Source organism: Geospiza fortis, unplaced genomic scaffold, assembly GCF_000277835.1.
Source record: "Geospiza fortis unplaced genomic scaffold, GeoFor_1.0 scaffold138, whole genome shotgun sequence".
In the NCBI taxonomy this organism is placed as follows: domain Eukaryota; kingdom Metazoa; phylum Chordata; class Aves; order Passeriformes; family Thraupidae; genus Geospiza; species Geospiza fortis.
The window spans coordinates 3,522,188-3,540,552 of NW_005054307.1; the positions used below are offsets into that span (position 1 = coordinate 3,522,188).

The 18,365-nt window shown below is 35.5% G+C and overlaps 1 protein-coding gene across 2 annotated transcripts in view; it reads right to left on the reverse strand.

The window, feature by feature from the left end:
• PHF14 (PHD finger protein 14) overlaps positions 1–18,365 on the reverse strand; it is a 161,663-nt gene that overhangs the window by 115,561 nt on the left and 27,737 nt on the right. For both annotated transcript variants that reach the window (XM_031066749.1, XM_031066751.1), the window contains exons 5-12: positions 14,094–14,205; positions 11,767–11,904; positions 9,747–9,893; positions 6,905–7,175; positions 6,226–6,332; positions 4,813–4,908; positions 3,175–3,278; positions 1,630–1,761 (exon numbers count right to left, since the gene is read on the reverse strand). In XM_031066749.1, the coding sequence (XP_030922609.1) occupies positions 1,630–1,761; positions 3,175–3,278; positions 4,813–4,908; positions 6,226–6,332; positions 6,905–7,175; positions 9,747–9,893; positions 11,767–11,904; positions 14,094–14,205 (1,107 nt within the window). The remainder of the gene's footprint in view (positions 1–1,629; positions 1,762–3,174; positions 3,279–4,812; positions 4,909–6,225; positions 6,333–6,904; positions 7,176–9,746; positions 9,894–11,766; positions 11,905–14,093; positions 14,206–18,365) is intronic.

The following is an 18,365-nucleotide window of genomic DNA, read 5'->3' on the forward strand; positions in this document are numbered from 1 at the left end:
TGCTGAACTCAAACTTGGATTAAGGGTCTGTTCTATATGCTCTCTACTGATCCTGAAAAGAATACATAAAGGAATGTTCAATGATGAAAAGAATGCAATCAATGCAGCTCAATTTGTCTGCTATCATCTCACACTCCAGAATATACCTGAGCTAATTAGAAGTAAAAGCCAAGTTTGTGATCTGAGATACAACTGAAGCATGAAATTTGCAACAAAGCTAAGTTATAGCTTTGAAATGAAAGAGCTTTACTACCTAACCTGACCCATCCTTCCTTTAACACCTACTGAGAATTAGTCTTACATCTTTTGGACTGATAGCTTTTAGTGAGCTTTTTCAACTTTGTTAAAAAGCAGAATAAAAATCAAATCTCCTGTGTAAATGAAGAAGCTACCTAAAAATTTAAAATAAAAAAAAAAGCTTCCACATAAAATAACTACTTGGCAAATTTGACTAAAAAGATCAAAAGTCTAACAACACAATACATTAAATAATTAAAAGAAAATTAGGTTCAGGAAAGTATTAGTGATGGTGAAAACCGTTCTGAGATTTTCATCTTTTAAATGAAATCTCTATTAATTTGCTAAGAAAAATTACTGAGGTAAATCCAGGTTTTGTAACAATAAGATATAAAAAAGAGAGGCCTCCCATTTCATGTACTGGCCATCTTGTTCTGCACACAATCTTCAAAACTAGCCAAAAAGATGGCTGAAGTAAATATTTTAGGCAAGTTCTTTATAAAAAATTTAGAGATATATGAAGAAAAACAGAAATGCTAAAAATAAATGCTTAAACCAACCTTTTTCTGTTAAAATAGTTTTGCTGTTTTAGAAGAAATTCTTATATTATTCTGACTTTGTACCTTAACATTCAGACAAGGTGGTGAATGACTCCTCAAGATGCTGTACTCTAACTTCTTGCCAGCTACAAACTGTTTCTGAGTGTGCTGTAACACATTTCAGAGCAGTTTAAACATGCAGACTGCTAACACTATAGAGCAGAGCAAGCTAATTTTATGACAGTTTGGAAATCAGATTCTCTGCCACCTTATCATTTCTCCACTGTACAACTTAGCTTTTGTTCTGCTCCACAAGCATGAAAGAACTTTAATTTGTGAAACTGTAACTGCAGTAAGTACAGTTACGAACATCTGTCATTGCACATTGGAGTCCTAAGACAGCAATAAACCCAATACTTCCCATAGTGCAATAAACAGAGCTGCTTACAAGTTTATTTAAAAATATTGCAAGTATTTGCCTGAAGATCTCAACAGAGAGTTGCTTATCTGAGTCCTACCATAAACAGAAAACCAAGTCTTTCATTTCCCAAAAGTATTAGCCTATAATTTCCTACTGCTATTATACTGCAGTAATAACAATCACAGATGAACTCAAAACCCAAGAAAATTACAGCTATAACCTATTTTTACACAGTGGCTAATAATGAGAAAATCTTTAGAACTCCTTTTTTTTAACCTTGAAACATCACTGCTAATGACCTGAAAATAAAAAAACTGCTCAAACTGCATTAAAGCAATGTGTAATCCAGTCAGAATTTGCAAGTGTGTTCACATTCACATCCTACTTTAAGTACAGAGACAGCACAGGACAGCACATTAACTGTGTTCTTACCAGTAACTGTTCTTGGTCTTCCTTGGCATCCTTGTAAGAGGTGGATCCAGGCAACCAAGATGATAGTGAAGTTTGCAAGTGTCACACAGCAGCAGCAGGTGTTGATCATGGTTCTTCTTGCAAATTCCACAACTTTTCATGCACGCAGCAGAAAAACATTCCAATTACATACTCATAAAGAACAAACTATACACCCCAGCACATTCCCCAGTTTCAATACAAACATGTGGCAAATTCAATTTGAATTTATTATTTAAGTGCATAATTACTTTTTGGATTAATTTTGGAGAAGTTTTTTTAAGGAGCTTCTACCTGTGTACAGTAAAAGCATAAAAGGCTACTAGTCAGAGTAAGCAAAAAATGGCTTTCAATTAATTTTTTGAGGACTTCTAATAAGTTAGTAATCACTCAATACTTCACCAAAATATACCAGTGGTAAGTGAAAAAAAATACAACAAATGCTTAAACAGAAAATTATGCTGCTAGTACCAATCTTGATAATCAATCACATACTTATGCAGGTAACCACCCTGAAACAGGTCTGTGCTGCTGCTATGTTACTCATTAGAAATTACACTTCCTTTTTATTATTATTTTAGTGTAATTGAAATTTTAGTTATTTTGAAAAGATAGGTGTTCACTGATTGCACTACAACATGGGAAGAACTGAGTGCATTTGAATGGAACAGAAATGGTGAAGCATGACTCCAATTATTTGTGTACATCAAAATTGCCAAATCCTCAGCCCACTGCCACATTTTCAAGATTTCTACCTCTTGCAGCACTAAAATTAACTTTTGCTTGTGTAAAAATCATCCTCTTCCCCTTAGCCTTCTAGCTGGGCAAGACACTACTTGCTGTGGCTGGATGTCTGGCTGCTGCTCTCTAAATAAGCAATAGACCATGTCACTCCTCAGCTGTGGTGAGAAAAGAAGATCCTAGATGACATCCATGTATTTTGCACAGTCACAGTCTGGGATCCTAGTCTGAGTCCCACTATTACATTTAATAAAAACCCAGTCAGTAGCTTCACAGCTTATGGAAGAGGAAAAAAGCTACAACAGAGTAAGTGAATACATTTCATAACCTTGGGAATTAATAAAAAAATAGAAGTAGGGAAATTTAGCACGAGCAAAAAGTGAGAATTCCTACATGGACAAGTGATTTGTGCATCCAGGAATCGTGACTGAACAGCATCATCACTGTTCTCAAAATCATCCACTCAGATGACTGCATTCAAAGAACAAAGTGCAGGTAGTTTTCACATCAAAAAACCAAAGGACTCTTCTACTTTAGATGCAAGGAGACAGTTTTGTCCTTAAAGCACTGTTGTCAAATTAGCAAAAACACCCAAACTTTACTCATGTGTGACAGGGTGAAGAATTGACTAATATTCAACTTAGCCTTCAAAAATAAGTAAAATGTGTCAACAACTTTAAAGCATTTTTAAATTAAAAACTGAAGTAAACAATTTCCTCAGAACACTTTTCTGAAACTATAAATTACTAGATACTGTATCTATGCTGTCAAAATTTAATTACTTGCCTATAAAGTACTGCCGGAAGTGTAGATGCCTTTTGTGCTCCTCCTTCCTTTTTACTCGGTTTCCTTTCCTTAGGAGCCCGTAAAATTGCTGGTATGTTCAATTTCTAATGGATTTGAAGAAATGCAATACACATGAGTCTTGACACTTTTAAAGAATATTCCTCTCATCTCAATGCATGAAGGACAAGACACATAACAAGTGGGAGATTGCTTAGCTAACTATTTTACAGACTACACATTTATCCCACTATGATTCTGTAATATAAAGTAGTCTTACAGTCATTTTTTCAAGTCAGTAAGAAACATACAGAAAGATTAGCTTTTAGAATTTTTCTTCAAGCTTCCAATATAGGAATGGACAAGGATGAATTTCTCTAGGAAGCTGAAACAAGCAATGGCAGATTCATGGAAGTGGCAGAATACTCAGGCAGTTTATTTTCCCCAGCATCACAGCTACACTGGTGCTCGACAGGTTAATTAGAAAAATTATCTTATTGGACCAAAATCTTCACAAAGCAGACGAGACCCTTGTTGAGTTTCTACTATCTACAGTGTGCTGGCTTCTCAGACAGCAACCATCTATCAAAGTCATTTCTCAGCAGCCCCATGGGTCTGCATCTGTTCAACCAACTGGAAAAAAATGTCATGCAAGCTGTGTAAATGAATTCTGCTCAGCTTTTCTTTCCTTTTTTTTCAAATTGAGTAACAGTTGCATCAGGAACTATATTTGTGAATACTTACTCAAAGGAAGGAAAAATAATCTTAGTTTAAAATATATGTTATACAAGAATTCTTCTTTGCAAGTAGGAGAGGTAGGCAGACAAATGGAACTACTAAAAGGTTGCATATCTTAGGAACTATTACTGCATAAAGAAAGCGTAAGGTTCATTTTTGGAACAGCAGCACAAACTCAACAGCAACAAAGGGTGTACCAAAATTGTGAATAATTGTATGTCTGCATTTCCACAGTGAACAGTTTCTTCAGTCTTAAATCTTTACTGGAAATCATTGCAATCTCCCTCTCAAATCCAAAATGTCCATTAACATTTAATATCTCTGACATAAACATGTATGAAAACACTGCAAAAATCTTCACTTCTCTTTTTTCCCGTATCAATGGGAACAAAGATAATTGCTGTCAACAGGAAGTAAACCACATCTTCCGTTGTTCTAGATATTTAAATTCATTTGATCAAAATATTCTCCTCTGCCTAGTTACACATCATTACATACATACTGCACTTAAAAGGATTTTTATCTCATAAAAGCCATAAAGAGTTAACTTATCATTTGAAGCCTACAGTAAATAAAGACAACTGGAGACAAAAACAGTAGGATTAACTCATGCTTCATGCTAAGGTTCATCACAAATGACAGGTCAATCACTTATACCAAATGAAATAATTTTGCAAACAAGCACACTATTAGAACAACAAAATTTAGCTACATGTTCCTAGTAGGTGGTTTGCAGAAGTCTAGGTACTTCAATCAGGAAGCATTATCCCCTGAGTAAAGCCTGGGTCTGATCAAATCAAATAAATTTATTCAGCCATAGAAGTGGCAGAAATTAAAAGGCCTATTCTTGGAAAATCTGTTCTGCTGTTTTTTTCTGTGAAGGGGGGCAAAAAACCAACCAACCTGTCCAATGATTCTACCCAGCAGAGCCCAAATTCCTTGCCCTTCATTTCGCAGTTTCCCATTCATATTTTGTAGCTCTTCCAAGGACTCACACAGCTGAAAAATTAAAGAAAAAAAATAGGCAACAGGAATGAAAATCCATTTAGAGTTATTAAATAAAACTTACTCGGCCTCTTACTTACCAAGGGTGTATTAACTTATTGTGGGATTAGAACAACAATGAAACTCATATCAATATAGCTGAAATCAGTAGAACCATTAATTTAACAGAAGTAAAACAAGAATCCAGAGAAACCACTTGTTTTGTAAAGACCTGAAGTATTTCAGCATGGAAATAAGGTTTCATAAAGTCAAATAGAAAGTAAAACTAAATTACAGGAACATCTTATATGTGATGTCCACACTATTTACACAGTAAGATTGTAACAAGCAAACATATAAATGAATCAAAACTCTCTTTTGCCTCGCTCACAGAAAGAGAAAATGTAAAGGTAAAGGCTGCAAGCAAAAAAAAAGGGGTTTTTTTCCTTCTGGAAGTAACTGTTAGGTTGTGTATTTTGGAAGGTAACTATTAATTTGGTTAAAAGTCCCAGGCACAATTTTCTTTCCCTTTATCATCCCTGGGCAGTTCACAAGGATCTGCTGCTACATTTTCCCTATGTTCTCACTTAAAACACACACCAAACAGCTTAAGAATTAATAGTAACATCATAGTAACATTATTAACTATCACTTAATAGGCTGTTGAATTCAGCAAGAACTGCAGCATGTCATCTGTCACAAAAGGTACAGTATATCTATGTTTCAAAATAATATTAAAATATTTGGTAAAATGCAAAAAGTTCTTTTTTAATCATAATGATGAGTTCATAAAAACTACATAAGCAACATTTTGGGGGAGCAAAGCCATAATTTATGGGCATCAAATTTGTTATACCCTAATAAGTATGCAGAGGACATTGTGGAGGTGTGAATACTGATTATTTCTGTCTGAAAAATTAGTCAAGTCATTAAACCTAAGCCCAACTGGAGTTGTAGTTGACATAAATAAATAAATAACACTCATGAGTATCACAGATTACCAGTTACCAAGTCGGGCTACAAGCAGAGAATCATGCAGGTTCAAACAGATCCATGTGCAATTTGTTACTGGAGCTCTCAGTAGGGCCAGTTAAAAAACTTGCGTCCAGTGAACATATCACATTTTAGAAATTGATATTATTTGTATGGGAGAAGACAGACTACTGAATATTTTTAAAAGAAAAAATAAGTTTTTAAATATTACTTTTAAAAGATTAGTAGTTTCCATCTTACATTTTTCTCCAAATTTTTTCCATGGAACGAAAAATTCTACGAAAGTTAATAGCAGCAATACTAAAATGGTACAAGGGTTTATCACCCCTTTTTCTTTACCTTATTATACTCCACATGAAGCTTTTCTTGCTCATTTTCTAACTTATCTTTGATGTTCTTCTGTTCAGCCATATTCTCCTGGATTTGAATCATGCGCATATTTCTCTCTATTTAAAAGAAAATGGCATTATATCCTATTCTTGAATATACATTTTCAAGTTTTATGCACTAAAAAAAAGTGATGCAATCTAAAGTAAAAAATTATAACAATACTAAGGCACAAAGCTATGGCCTAGAGGTTCAATACACAGATTGAGTAGAATGAACAGTCCTAATATTTGCATTTTGCTGCATAAATATTGTATTTGTTTAAATTATGAACTTTGATCAGCATCTAGCAAACAGTCAAAAAGTCATGCTATTCCACATAGAAATGGAGAAGAATTTAAGGAAAAAATATTATACCAAAAGTTACCTACTCTCTTCTTAAAGACAGTTTAGTCTCCTGTTTATATTTGAAAGATTTTATTCTTTTCTGAAGTGTCTATAAAAAAAAAGGTTTCTGTGTAAACACAGATTCCAAGCAATAATATATCTGACCTCAAATGAAGTCATAATCCATATTTATCTGCTATAAACAATTAAATACAATGACAAAAAAAAGCCAATGAAATAGCATAGCACAATGCAGCAAAGTGGTACCTTTTCATTGAGAAAAATAAGCTATTTTCACCCTTACCAAGGTAATAATTCACAAAGTCAGCAGTTAGAGCTGGTTGTTTATGTTTTCTTCTTCCATCAACACTGGAACTTGTATCTGAAGTATCCACTGGGAAAATGTCTGTGCTGATTCCCATCAGCTCGGCCTTGCGCATGAGCTTCCGTATGGCTGAAGCGCTGCTGGTCAGCGGCCGCGGCAGCTTCTCCCTGGGAACCCAGGCCTGGGGCCGGGTGGTGCGCGCCAGCTCTGCCTTGGCACGGTACTGCTGGAGCCTGGCATTGATTCGAGCCTGCAAAGAATTCCACCAGTTAAAAACATCAATGAACGATTCAAAATCAGTTTTGAGTTATAATTTGGAACACATCCGCACTTTATTTTCATTTTAAAAGCTGCACCATCTTATCAATGCCATTTTCACTCCAGAACTCTACAACTCAAGAAACAGATGTTGATACAGACATTCCATTTTACTTCAAAGTGCACACACAAACGACATTCTCCTTTCACTAGAGTTTTGAGCTATGTACACATTTCTTGATAAGATTTCCCCACTGATGAAAGCAACAGATGACTGCTGGCTTTGAGACAACCCTTTCTAATAATGATAATTTGATAGGACTGTGAAAACTCACAACTGGTAGAAGCTCTGGTTGACCTACCACATATGCATTTAGATACACATTAAATTGATATTTAGTGAGCAACAGAAGTTGATGAAGAGCATTTGTACCATATTTGACATACTTTTGTAGGAACTCCTTTCTCTTTTTATAAATGTTAAACTTGCTGATTATAATTTGTCAAGAACACAACCCAAACAGAAGTGAAGCAGACAAGAGAAGCTCACAATATATATTGTTGATGACATCTGTATATTTGTGACCATCTGGGAGATCTACCCCAGAAGATCAAGCTGTTACTGACAGTTGGAAAATGCTGTCTTGAGGGAACTCTATGAAGTGGCAATTCTGGCAGAAACTGACATCAAGATACAAACCTTCAGAGGCAAAACTCCAGCTGACTATCAGTTAGAAGCTGTTTACTTTCCTGCACGAAGAAGAAACTAAACTAATGTGACTTCCCCACCATATGGTGTAAGATACTCCTGAGACAAAAGTAAAAGGTGTGCAATATACATACACACTATGGTTAAGGAACATCTCTGATTTCAAACAGAATCACTGAAGATAATACTGCAGACAGTTTAACACATTACCTCACTAGGTCTTGAACATTAATGATCAAGAAACAAAGCAAACATAGCTTACTGGCCAGCTCTGACCCCAATGGCTTTTTTCTTGGACCCACAGCAGCAGACAACAGGTCCACCTACAGCCACTGCTGTACAACACCAAAGCCACCAAGAGTGAAAACATGTGGTTGTACAAAACATATGCAAGTCGTCATACTTGTATCAAGGTGCCTATGACACCATGTCAAGTAACTGCACCTGCAGTTTTCAGCATTCTTCAGTTTCAAAAAATTTAATCTAAATAATTAATATTAAAAAATTGCAGACTTTTGGTTTGGGGAAAAGAGGAAAGAGAACGGGAAATGCTGGGAACTTATCAGCGTTATCAGCACTGCTTAATATATGCCTGAAAACAGTCCAAATATGCCCTGATGGATCCAAACTGATATTGCACAACCAGCACTTACCATTTTATTGGGCAGTGTTCATATTATTGTAATGTCTCCACTACATGGGTGCATTTCACATAACTGAGAGCCGAGTATATTCAGCAAGCATTATGAAACCAGTTTTAAATCAAGCTACATGAAGTTCAATATTGCAAAAAATATTTCATTCACAATTCTTCTACAGTACAAATTTGCTCATGCTCATTCTTAACAGCACAGATAATTTTAAATTACTATTCTCCTATTCAAAGATCTCTGAAGAACTGGAAAGGCAAGATTGTTTTAAATAAAAAGTTTGCTGATATGAAACAATATTTTCTTATCACTACGCTATAATTCTCACTTCAGAAAAAAGGCAGATCGTCCTCTCTCATAAATTATTTCCATTATTTACAGCATCTGCTACTTTCTACAAATAAATCAGGCAGGTTTTGTTTAGGTAACAAGTTGCTTTTCTACACAGGTGTGATTTTTCCATGGAATGTAGTTCAGCCTAAGCAGTGAAGCAAACTATGCTAGAAATTCCTCAGAATCAGAAAAAATCAATAAAAGACACACATTGAAACATGAAAGTATGCAGATTCCCACAGAGGAATTGAAACCTTTGTATCCACAGGACTTTTATCAGCTGAGCTTCCGCAGTAACTAAACAGTTTTAAATGGATCTGTCACTAGACAGGGATATAGACTTGCCTAAGGCTTTCAGACAACTCCCACACAGTAGCACAGACTCACTTCTTTGCATACATTATTTCTTTTCCTAGAAAGTCTTTACTATGAAAACACCTGGCACACAGAATTCCACTTAGACCTAAAAAATTGGAAATTTAGATAGAAATAGAAATGCCTAAGTTTTTCTGGCCTTTTGTCTTCAGAATCTTGAAGAAAATATTAAACAAAATCTATGAATTACAACGAAAAAGTAATTACCAACTTTTTACCTCAAAAGCAAAGTAATATTTTTCAATTCAGACAAGCAGAGATATTTGATATTTATTGAAGTAGATATATAAAGAGATATAACTATATCATATATAGAGATAATTGTTCTTAGAGACCAAACCCTACAAACAGCTCAGTGTGCTGTTAAATGACCATGCACTATCAATATATTCCACATTTAATTTTCTACTATAATAACACTTTGACCTTCTCTTAATTTCTGTCTTGTTTAACATGGATTATTAATACAGAGGCATTTGTGTCACGAATACAATACCTGAGCTTCTGGTGAAAGCTGCTTTTCTCTTTCCTGCAAGGACATTTTACAGTAAGATTGTAAAGCCAAGTAGTTCTTCCGCTTCCATTTTCTGTCTAACCTGTCCGCATGCTGTTTACAATAAGCAAAAAAAGGGTCAGCTATATCCTGTTTAAAAAAAAAACAAAGGGGAAGGAATGAAGATAGAGTGAGACAAAAAAAGGCCAAAGGGCTCTGAACAGCACAAACATTCTGGCAATCAGTTCACATGTTCAAATGGGCTGTTTTTAGAAACAACTAAAAAGTATGTTTCTAAATCAATTTTGTCATGTTGATGTAATTTACAATGTAAGGCGTTTTCCACTGTTTTCATTGCACGATCCTAAACGTTTCTAAATGCATTAATGATTCAATTCTCTCCTAGTCAATCTCTGTACTATATTTGCACTTCCAGGAAAAAAAAACCAGTAAAATAAATTCCTAAATACAAATCCCTTTAACAGATAACATGTATTAATTTCCTGTTGATTCGTTGTGCCTTTTAAATAAAATCCTAAAAGTACTTAATAATTCTGAATACTATCAAACTGTATTTGGTTTCTTTAATGTTTTTCGAACCATTTTGGTGGCTATACCCTCACATGATTTATCATCTCTCAGATGATTTTTTTTCCCATTTTTCATTCCATCATATCTGCACACTATCATGGCTACTTTATAGCAACTTCAGCATCTGCAAACCCTGCAAGCAGACTACAAGTATCTGAGCCATGAGGAGACATGGTTTGAGAAACGCATTTAATTGCCTTTTTACTTTCAAAAGTGTACAAACAACATCATAAATCTACAGACTAAGAAAAACTTAAGGCAGTCTTCCTTCATAAAGTAATACAAATATTAATAAATTACCTACATATCAAATTTTCTTTTATTCCACTTATAAAACATAGAGTAATAAAATTTACTCTGACTTTCCTTACAAGCACATTTTATTTTAATTTAGATTTTCACAGTATGAGACAGCTTAGTTCAAAAATTAGCTGTGCCCTAAAATGAGATTGTGTGAGACCTTGATTAAAAATTTGACTGCAGACAACATGTAACAAAATTTTAAGGTGGAAAGGTAAACAGATACACATATCCAGAGGGAATTCACATAGGGCATCTAAAGACTCAACCTTACACATAATCTATTAAGCATAACAATGATAAGGCAATGTGATATCTTCCTATTTATTTGTCAAACAGAAGAAAGTATTTTGTGATTTCTTCATGAATCCCTTAGTGGTCTTCAGAAACAAAAGTGTCAATATCAACAGTGAAAGTAATGCTTGTTTTTGTGTTACCTGTGCCACTTCCTAAGGCAAAAAACTAAATTGTGAAGCTATGAACACAACAGGCTTAATCCAAATGATACGTATCAGGATGAAATTGGACAACCTAAAAGTACTTATACCATAAAAATGAATCAGGAAGTAGGAACTTCAAATCTGAATTGCTTTAGATCATATTACAGGGAAAAACCATTAAGAAAATACATTAAGAAGTTATCAGGAGGTTAAAAATACTTGCTTTTTATTCTGATTCCAAAGATTAATGTTACAACATGGAAAGTCATATTTATGTACTACAATTTAAAGTAAATACTGGAAAACATGCATGAAAAAGTGGCATCAGAAATGTTTTTAATTTCTCAAGTTTCCTATTTGGTATGAAACAGAGATTCCTGTATGACACAAACAGCTAGGTAAGTATGTCACCCTATGTGAAGCCCAGGAAATAGAATGCCTGTTTGTATTGACTGACAGTCTGTTAAGCCAACTTCTGTGTTAACTTTCTCTGTCCTTTTTTCCAGTCAGTTTCAAAAGATGCTCAGAGTTGGACAATTTGGTGAAGGCTCTCCCTGCACAGTTCCCTTACTCCTTTACTTGTTACCTACTTAAAAACTTTGTTCAGGACCTGTGAACAAAACAGCTACCATGTCAGGTCATCTCCATATGCTTTCAATAGAAATCTTTTATTCTATCCTTTCCATACCTACCTCTTCTGCTGCTGCTTCTGAGAGGAGGCCTTCCTTCTGAGCACAGGTCACATGGAAATAAGCTCTGCACATCCCAGCATCACAACTAATGCATACACCAGTTCTGGCAAAACGAGGATCTTCACAAAAGCTGCACTCCTTCATAAAGAAGAATGGAAAAGGCCACAGTAAATATTGCAGGTGCAATTTGCCTAATACTTGATAACTTATATATATAAAAACCAAACTGGTAGGTGACTCCTGTGTGGTACAGAAACCAAGTATGCTCCCAACAGCTGACACTACTTAAAGCTTCCTGCTTTCTCAAGTCCCACTGTTAATTTCATTTTCAACAACAGTAAAGTGCCTAAATAATCTAAACAGCATGTTGGATGAATTTTTATATGAACCTCCATGTATTGCTTTCCCCTTCAACAAAACAACCAAATACCATCAAAGCAATTCAAGCACAATTAGTTGTATAACCATGGTATAAAAAAAACAACAGTCCTCAGCAAATGTTCAACGAGTTCCGAGGACAAACAACAATAAAACAGCAGTGGTCTGAATGACTGGAAACCATAGATAATTATGTACATGTCCTTTGATAAGCAATGACAGAGGAGTAAACATGTGACAGTGCAGAAACAAATACTCAAAAATCATAAATATCATAAGGATGGATGTAATTCACTTAATTAAGTAACCGTGGCTTCAGATATGTGCATTCTAGGCACAGTCACTTGAAAAACAACCAACTGACATCCCCAAATATGACCTGGAAAAAAACAACTTATTTTTCAGTCAGATCAATTCCTCAGTCTCTTTCTCCACAATTTCAGACCAAATCCCTGTGCCAGCAATCTAGAGAAATGAGCAGATAAGCAGGAAATGGGAACACGCCCTGCTTGAGCAGTGCTGCTATCCAGTGCATAAAGATGATCTAAAATTATACAGGCATGCATTTCCTAGACTTCTACTTGCTGAATAGAGAGCAAAGCTGTCTATCACCTAGAGAAAATATCTCCATGCAGAAAGTTAAACAACCGAATGGAGTGGTAAGGAAAACTCAGTGACTGAAGAATCTCAATACATCACATATGCTACACTAGAAAGGCACCCTTTAACTGTGTAGCTGCAACACCTAACAGATAAGAAATTAAATGAAAAAACCTATTATATTAAGCTGTTTTTGAAGGGGGAATTAGCAAAATAAGCTGTAACTTCCATATTTCATATAGCAAACAAGATTTACAGCTTTCCAACACCAATGAGTATTCCTCACCTGTACAGGTCACTTTCACCTTACTCACAGCAAAAAAAGATGCCCCAATTCTTTTCCCTGATCGTATACATCACTCATTTAAAAAAAGAGTATGATTCATTTCAGCAACAATTTGCAGAGTCTGGAGTGCTTGCCCCAACCTTTTACAAACATTTCTAAACAAGGCTAAATGCTTCAGCAGGCCCAGGCTCCTGATACAGGTATGCTGTACATGGGCTATCCAAAGTGTTTTAGCCTGTTTTATATATTGTATCCATTTTTAAAACTGCACTACACATTTTCATTTAGTATTCCATTTAACAAGTAGAAAAAATTCAAGAAAACAAAAGTGACTTGGCAGAAATGAAGCTTTAGAGCTGCAGACTTCGAGCCAACCACATTCTCCCACACTGGCCTGATAGACATGACTTCTCCACACTGTCTCCATTAGCCAAACAAACTGTATTTAGCAAACTAATGAGTGCTGTCCTCTGCCCACTACAATGGTTTTCTGTATGGTTTGTTCATGATTACTTTTGATCTGGACTGAAAACATTTACATGTAAAACAATTTTAACTTTAGAACCATGTATCAGTTCAAGTTGAGGGTCCTATGTTGCTGTGGATTTTGGTAAACACTGCTTTGGAACAGCCTGTTGTATGCATACTGGCTTACATATAAACTCTAAAGTCATTCTTACTGAAGGTACATCTGCCCCTTTCTTAATCAACATCCCATCTCTCATCTTATGAATCCTCCTCACTTTCCATTCATATTTTGTCAATCTGCCACTGACTTCAAAAGAAATTAGCACCTCTGTAAAAAATCAGGCAAACTGGGCAAAAACAGTGACAGAAATTATGGAGAATGGTGCTAAGGGAACAGATAGAAAGATGGAGGGAAGAGCATGTAAGTTGTAGGTATAACAACCATTAATAAACTTTATCTCACTTTTAGTCCTTAACCTCACTACAGAATTGCTACAAAAAAGAAAAATAAAGTTGGGAAGACGCATTTTATTCTTTTACATGTAAAAACATAAAATACAGTTACTTGTTGCCACTACATCTCTTCTAAACTTACCTTTGCACCATACTTGGAATAATTCATTTCTGTTAGTGTTACTGGCCTCAGCTTGTCAATATCTCCAAATGCCACTCCTGGAACATAGAGGGCACAAACAATGTGGACCCACCTAAAACAGCGGACAAAATTAGGTTACTGTTACCAACATTTTGATCCTATATTATACTCACCATTTTCCAAGTGCCTTGTAAATGTTGCAGATGCTAGCTAGCTGAAACACTTGAAGGAAAGTAGATTAAAAGCAGGGATGGAGTGCCTATTTGGAATTCAGGAGCTCAGACACTGAACCACGGAGTAGTGCTTTTCAAAGGCACTGGGAGTGCTCTGCCTGTCTGGATCAAGGGCTGGGCTACCACCACCTTTACATTCTGATGGCTCTCCCAAGGGCTATACACACTTTTCAAGGAACATGAAAGTGTATGAAGATTTTGATACTACTTATAAAGCTAAGGCAGACAGATGTTTTCATAATGTGGCAGGGGGTAGGAAGGGAACGAACAAAATTATACAGGTAGTCACAGCAACACTGAGCTTTGAGCATATAGCCATGAAGCGCTTACAACACAGTATCAGTCAGACTTTCCACTGATAGTTGCACTTGTTAGTATCACCAAAACTAGTTAGTTTTAAGCAACATCGAGAGGACTTGCATTCAGGAATAAACATATCTGAGTCATATAACAAAACGCCTATCTGAAACTCAGATAAACACACTCAGTTTACTTAGCTGTTCCCTTCTTCACTGGTCATAAAAAACCTAGAGAGTAGGAGGTCTAAATCTCCAGCCCTGAGTGGCAGAAAATGAATCTGGACCTCAGAGTATAGTAACCAAATGCCACACAATGGTAAAGATTTCAGCCTCAAGACTGCTCTTGACAGGCATCTTCTTAACCTCCTGAAGCTCTCAGCTACTCAAAAATAGCCTTGCAGCAGAAGACAAATTTTCCTCTTAGTCTTTTTCTTCCATTGTTCTTGTAATGAACACTTTCTAAAAGATCCAGCTCCCACTGTCACAAACCATCAGTTAGCAACAAACTCAAAATCTGTTCTGCACAGCATGGATGACTCAAATTAACTGAGACAAACTACTGCAAATAATCTTACTGTTTTATCAAAATTCAGGAAGTATTTGCTACTCCTTGCATCAGGTGGGAAAAAACTGTGATAGACAGAGGGTCAAGACTGCTATTTTTTGTTATCTTAAGATATGCAAGAAAATGGCCATTCAATTGCAGAGATTGTAGCTAACACTCTGAACCTATAAAGTCCCGCATGATATATAATACAACTAGAGACTCCAGACATAACTGAGCTGAAATAGCCTCAGCAAGTGTGTTAATTCAGCACTTTACAATCTTCCAGTCATTACTGTTTAACAGTAAATGTAACACTAGTGAAGACTAAAACTCTCTTCTGTTCTAATCAAATAATAGAATCTACTCCCTGTATTCAAGAAGACTCATGATGATGTGAGGAACACTTCTTCCCTTGTCTCTTTTACCAGGGATTCAGTACAGACCTGTTACCACCTGCTAAAATCTGCACCCATGCTGCTGTGCTGTTTTTCCCAATCTTCTACCACGGTTTAGCCTATCTCCTCTCCCTCCACTTTCCTTTGTATGTCAATTTAAAAAATTCAGTTATACCAGAACAATAACATCCGGGGTTCAAGTGCACTTAAAACACATACTGTTATTAACTAGCTGCTTACATATGAGAGAAATACTGAAGTTTATGGTTATACTATTCAGGAGCTCCATGTAGCCCTGGTTTCCCAAAGCAGCACACTTTTCATCAATTGTCCTTAGACCTACAACGCCGGAATTTATCACACTCAGATTTATTAGGTTTCATGTTATTTATGAACCATATATCCCATCAGAAATTTAAAAAAAAGCAAAATATGAAAGGTTTGGTAGCAAGCTCAAAAATACATCTATATTTCAGTCTTTACAAAAGAAAACCATGATCTTTCAATGCACAAAACTGGTGAACAGACTATTTACTTACCATTTTCCCCCAAAACAGTCCAAGATATTAACTGGATAACAGAAAAATCCCAGTAACAGTAAGAAACTATTTAAAAGCCATTAAATTGCTTCACTCTGTAAGAAATTTCCCAGTAAATCTAACAAGCCACAACATTGACTGATCCATTGTGTCATATCTGACAAGATTCTTTTCACTCGTGTATTTAAAAACAAGTATTTATCCTGCAGTTAAATGACTCAGACTTGGGATGCTAAGTAGTAAATTCCTTTTAAAACATATAAACTTAAAACAATTAGCATGATGTATATCCCAAATACACATTTATATGCAAGAATTGCATTGTTTTGCCTCCATAAATTTTACTAGTGTTCTTCATATCCACAAAATTATTTGGTCACAGCACTGCTACCATAGGAAGAAGCAAAGAAAATTTAAAGATGAGTTACAACCTTGTCTTTAAACAATCTAGTACAAATATGGCAGCCTGCTAGCTGCCAGAGAACAAGCTGAGACATTCAAGTGTTCTGCCAAACTGCTTGCTGCTCAGAAAGGGAGAAAACCTCATCACTGGTTTTATTACAGCAGAAACACTCCAGCACGCCACCACAAAACTCTAACTTAATACAATGTTACATGTAAAAAATCAGATCCTTCTCATTAGTATATGAAAAGTACATCTTCTGTCTGACTCCCCAGAAAATCAGTGGAGGCACAACCTACCCTGCAGCACCAGGTACCACCTCTGCCCTTCCATGCTGTATCCAGGAGTGGCAATAGCTTGGCCTAAATCACTACTATACTTTTATGAAATATTCCTCCACTAAAAAAAGCATATGTATGTGCTTAAATGCACATTCTGGTAAACATTATGATCTACTAAAATAAATACCTCATTGACTTAAGCACATTGTACTTGTTTTTAAAAGGAAATTAAAAAAAAAAAGGCAAAATACAACACACAGAATGAGACCTGCAACCTTGAGATAAATAGACTTCTTGTTTGTAAACAAAAACATCTGAATTCTGTATGGCTTCTTTTCTATACTCTTCTTTAAATTAAGGTGTGTAACACAGAACAAATCTTTATAAACAGAAGTTACATAACTCCACAATTATTATTCTTAACAAAAATCCAAGGTTCTGGTTGGAGATTTTTGACAGTAAGTTTTAATACAGCCTACTAAACATACTCTCTGAAGTTCAATATAAAGATACACATCTACAAGAAGCTGCTTTCTCAATTTAATTTGCACAGTTTTTTCATGCTCCACTGGTGTATTTAATGCTGCTGCACTCTGCAGGAGTTTATCTATGATAAACCCAACAGCTGGCTGCTTGCTTCATACTGACCTTCTCAAAATGTTTTGTACATGTCACCCAAGTATTGCAGTACTACAGATTCAAACTGCCATTTCTGTGTGATTGGCACACAAGTGCCTCATTTCTTTAACCACCTATATGTGAACTCAGACCTGAATCTTTATTAAAAAACATACACAAGTCAGTCAAGTTCACAGCTGAAGCAGCTTCAGCTGCTTTTAATACCAGTTCTAAATATTTTCCTGCTCATTTATTTAGCTGCACATGTTTTAGAAGCTTGTAATTAAGACAAATTGGGTAATCAAAGAAGAATAATCTTCCTTGTTACTTTACCATCCATTTAGCTTGGAGCAATGATGACAGATGTTGATTAGGAAGGAAGAAAAACTCCATACTGAAACAAGGATAGAATTTATATTTTTGGATAATAGCATTTCGAGAAGTAAAATTTCATAAATTCACATTTATACTTGTGAAACTGGGAGATTAATGTGAAAAGGCTTTTGCTAAGAAATTAAGCACCTCATTATTCTCATGATTCACCTTTCATGTAAAAAGAGAGAAATTATTCCAATTCAATTATGAAGAGAAACTGACTAGGTTTGGTTTGTGTTATTTTGAGCACTGATGCTATGGAGAATTTATTTTTAAAAGGTGGTAAGGGGATGAAGAGCAATGGTGAGGCAAAGGAATCTGTTACTCAGTAGTGCCTTTCTGCTAACACATCAAGAATAGCACTGAACTGGATTACTGTTAACTGAGTACAATGGAAACATAATGGACACTGCCCCAAGACCCCACTCCTAGTCTATAGTGCCCCCCTACCCTTGAGAATTCAAATTTATAGATAAATAATAAAAATAGAGCACAGGAATTCTCACATATTAATAATGTCAACTAGTAAATAGCAATTGGCATTTGTTTTTTTCTAGTATATAACCTCTTCCTCTGATAGAA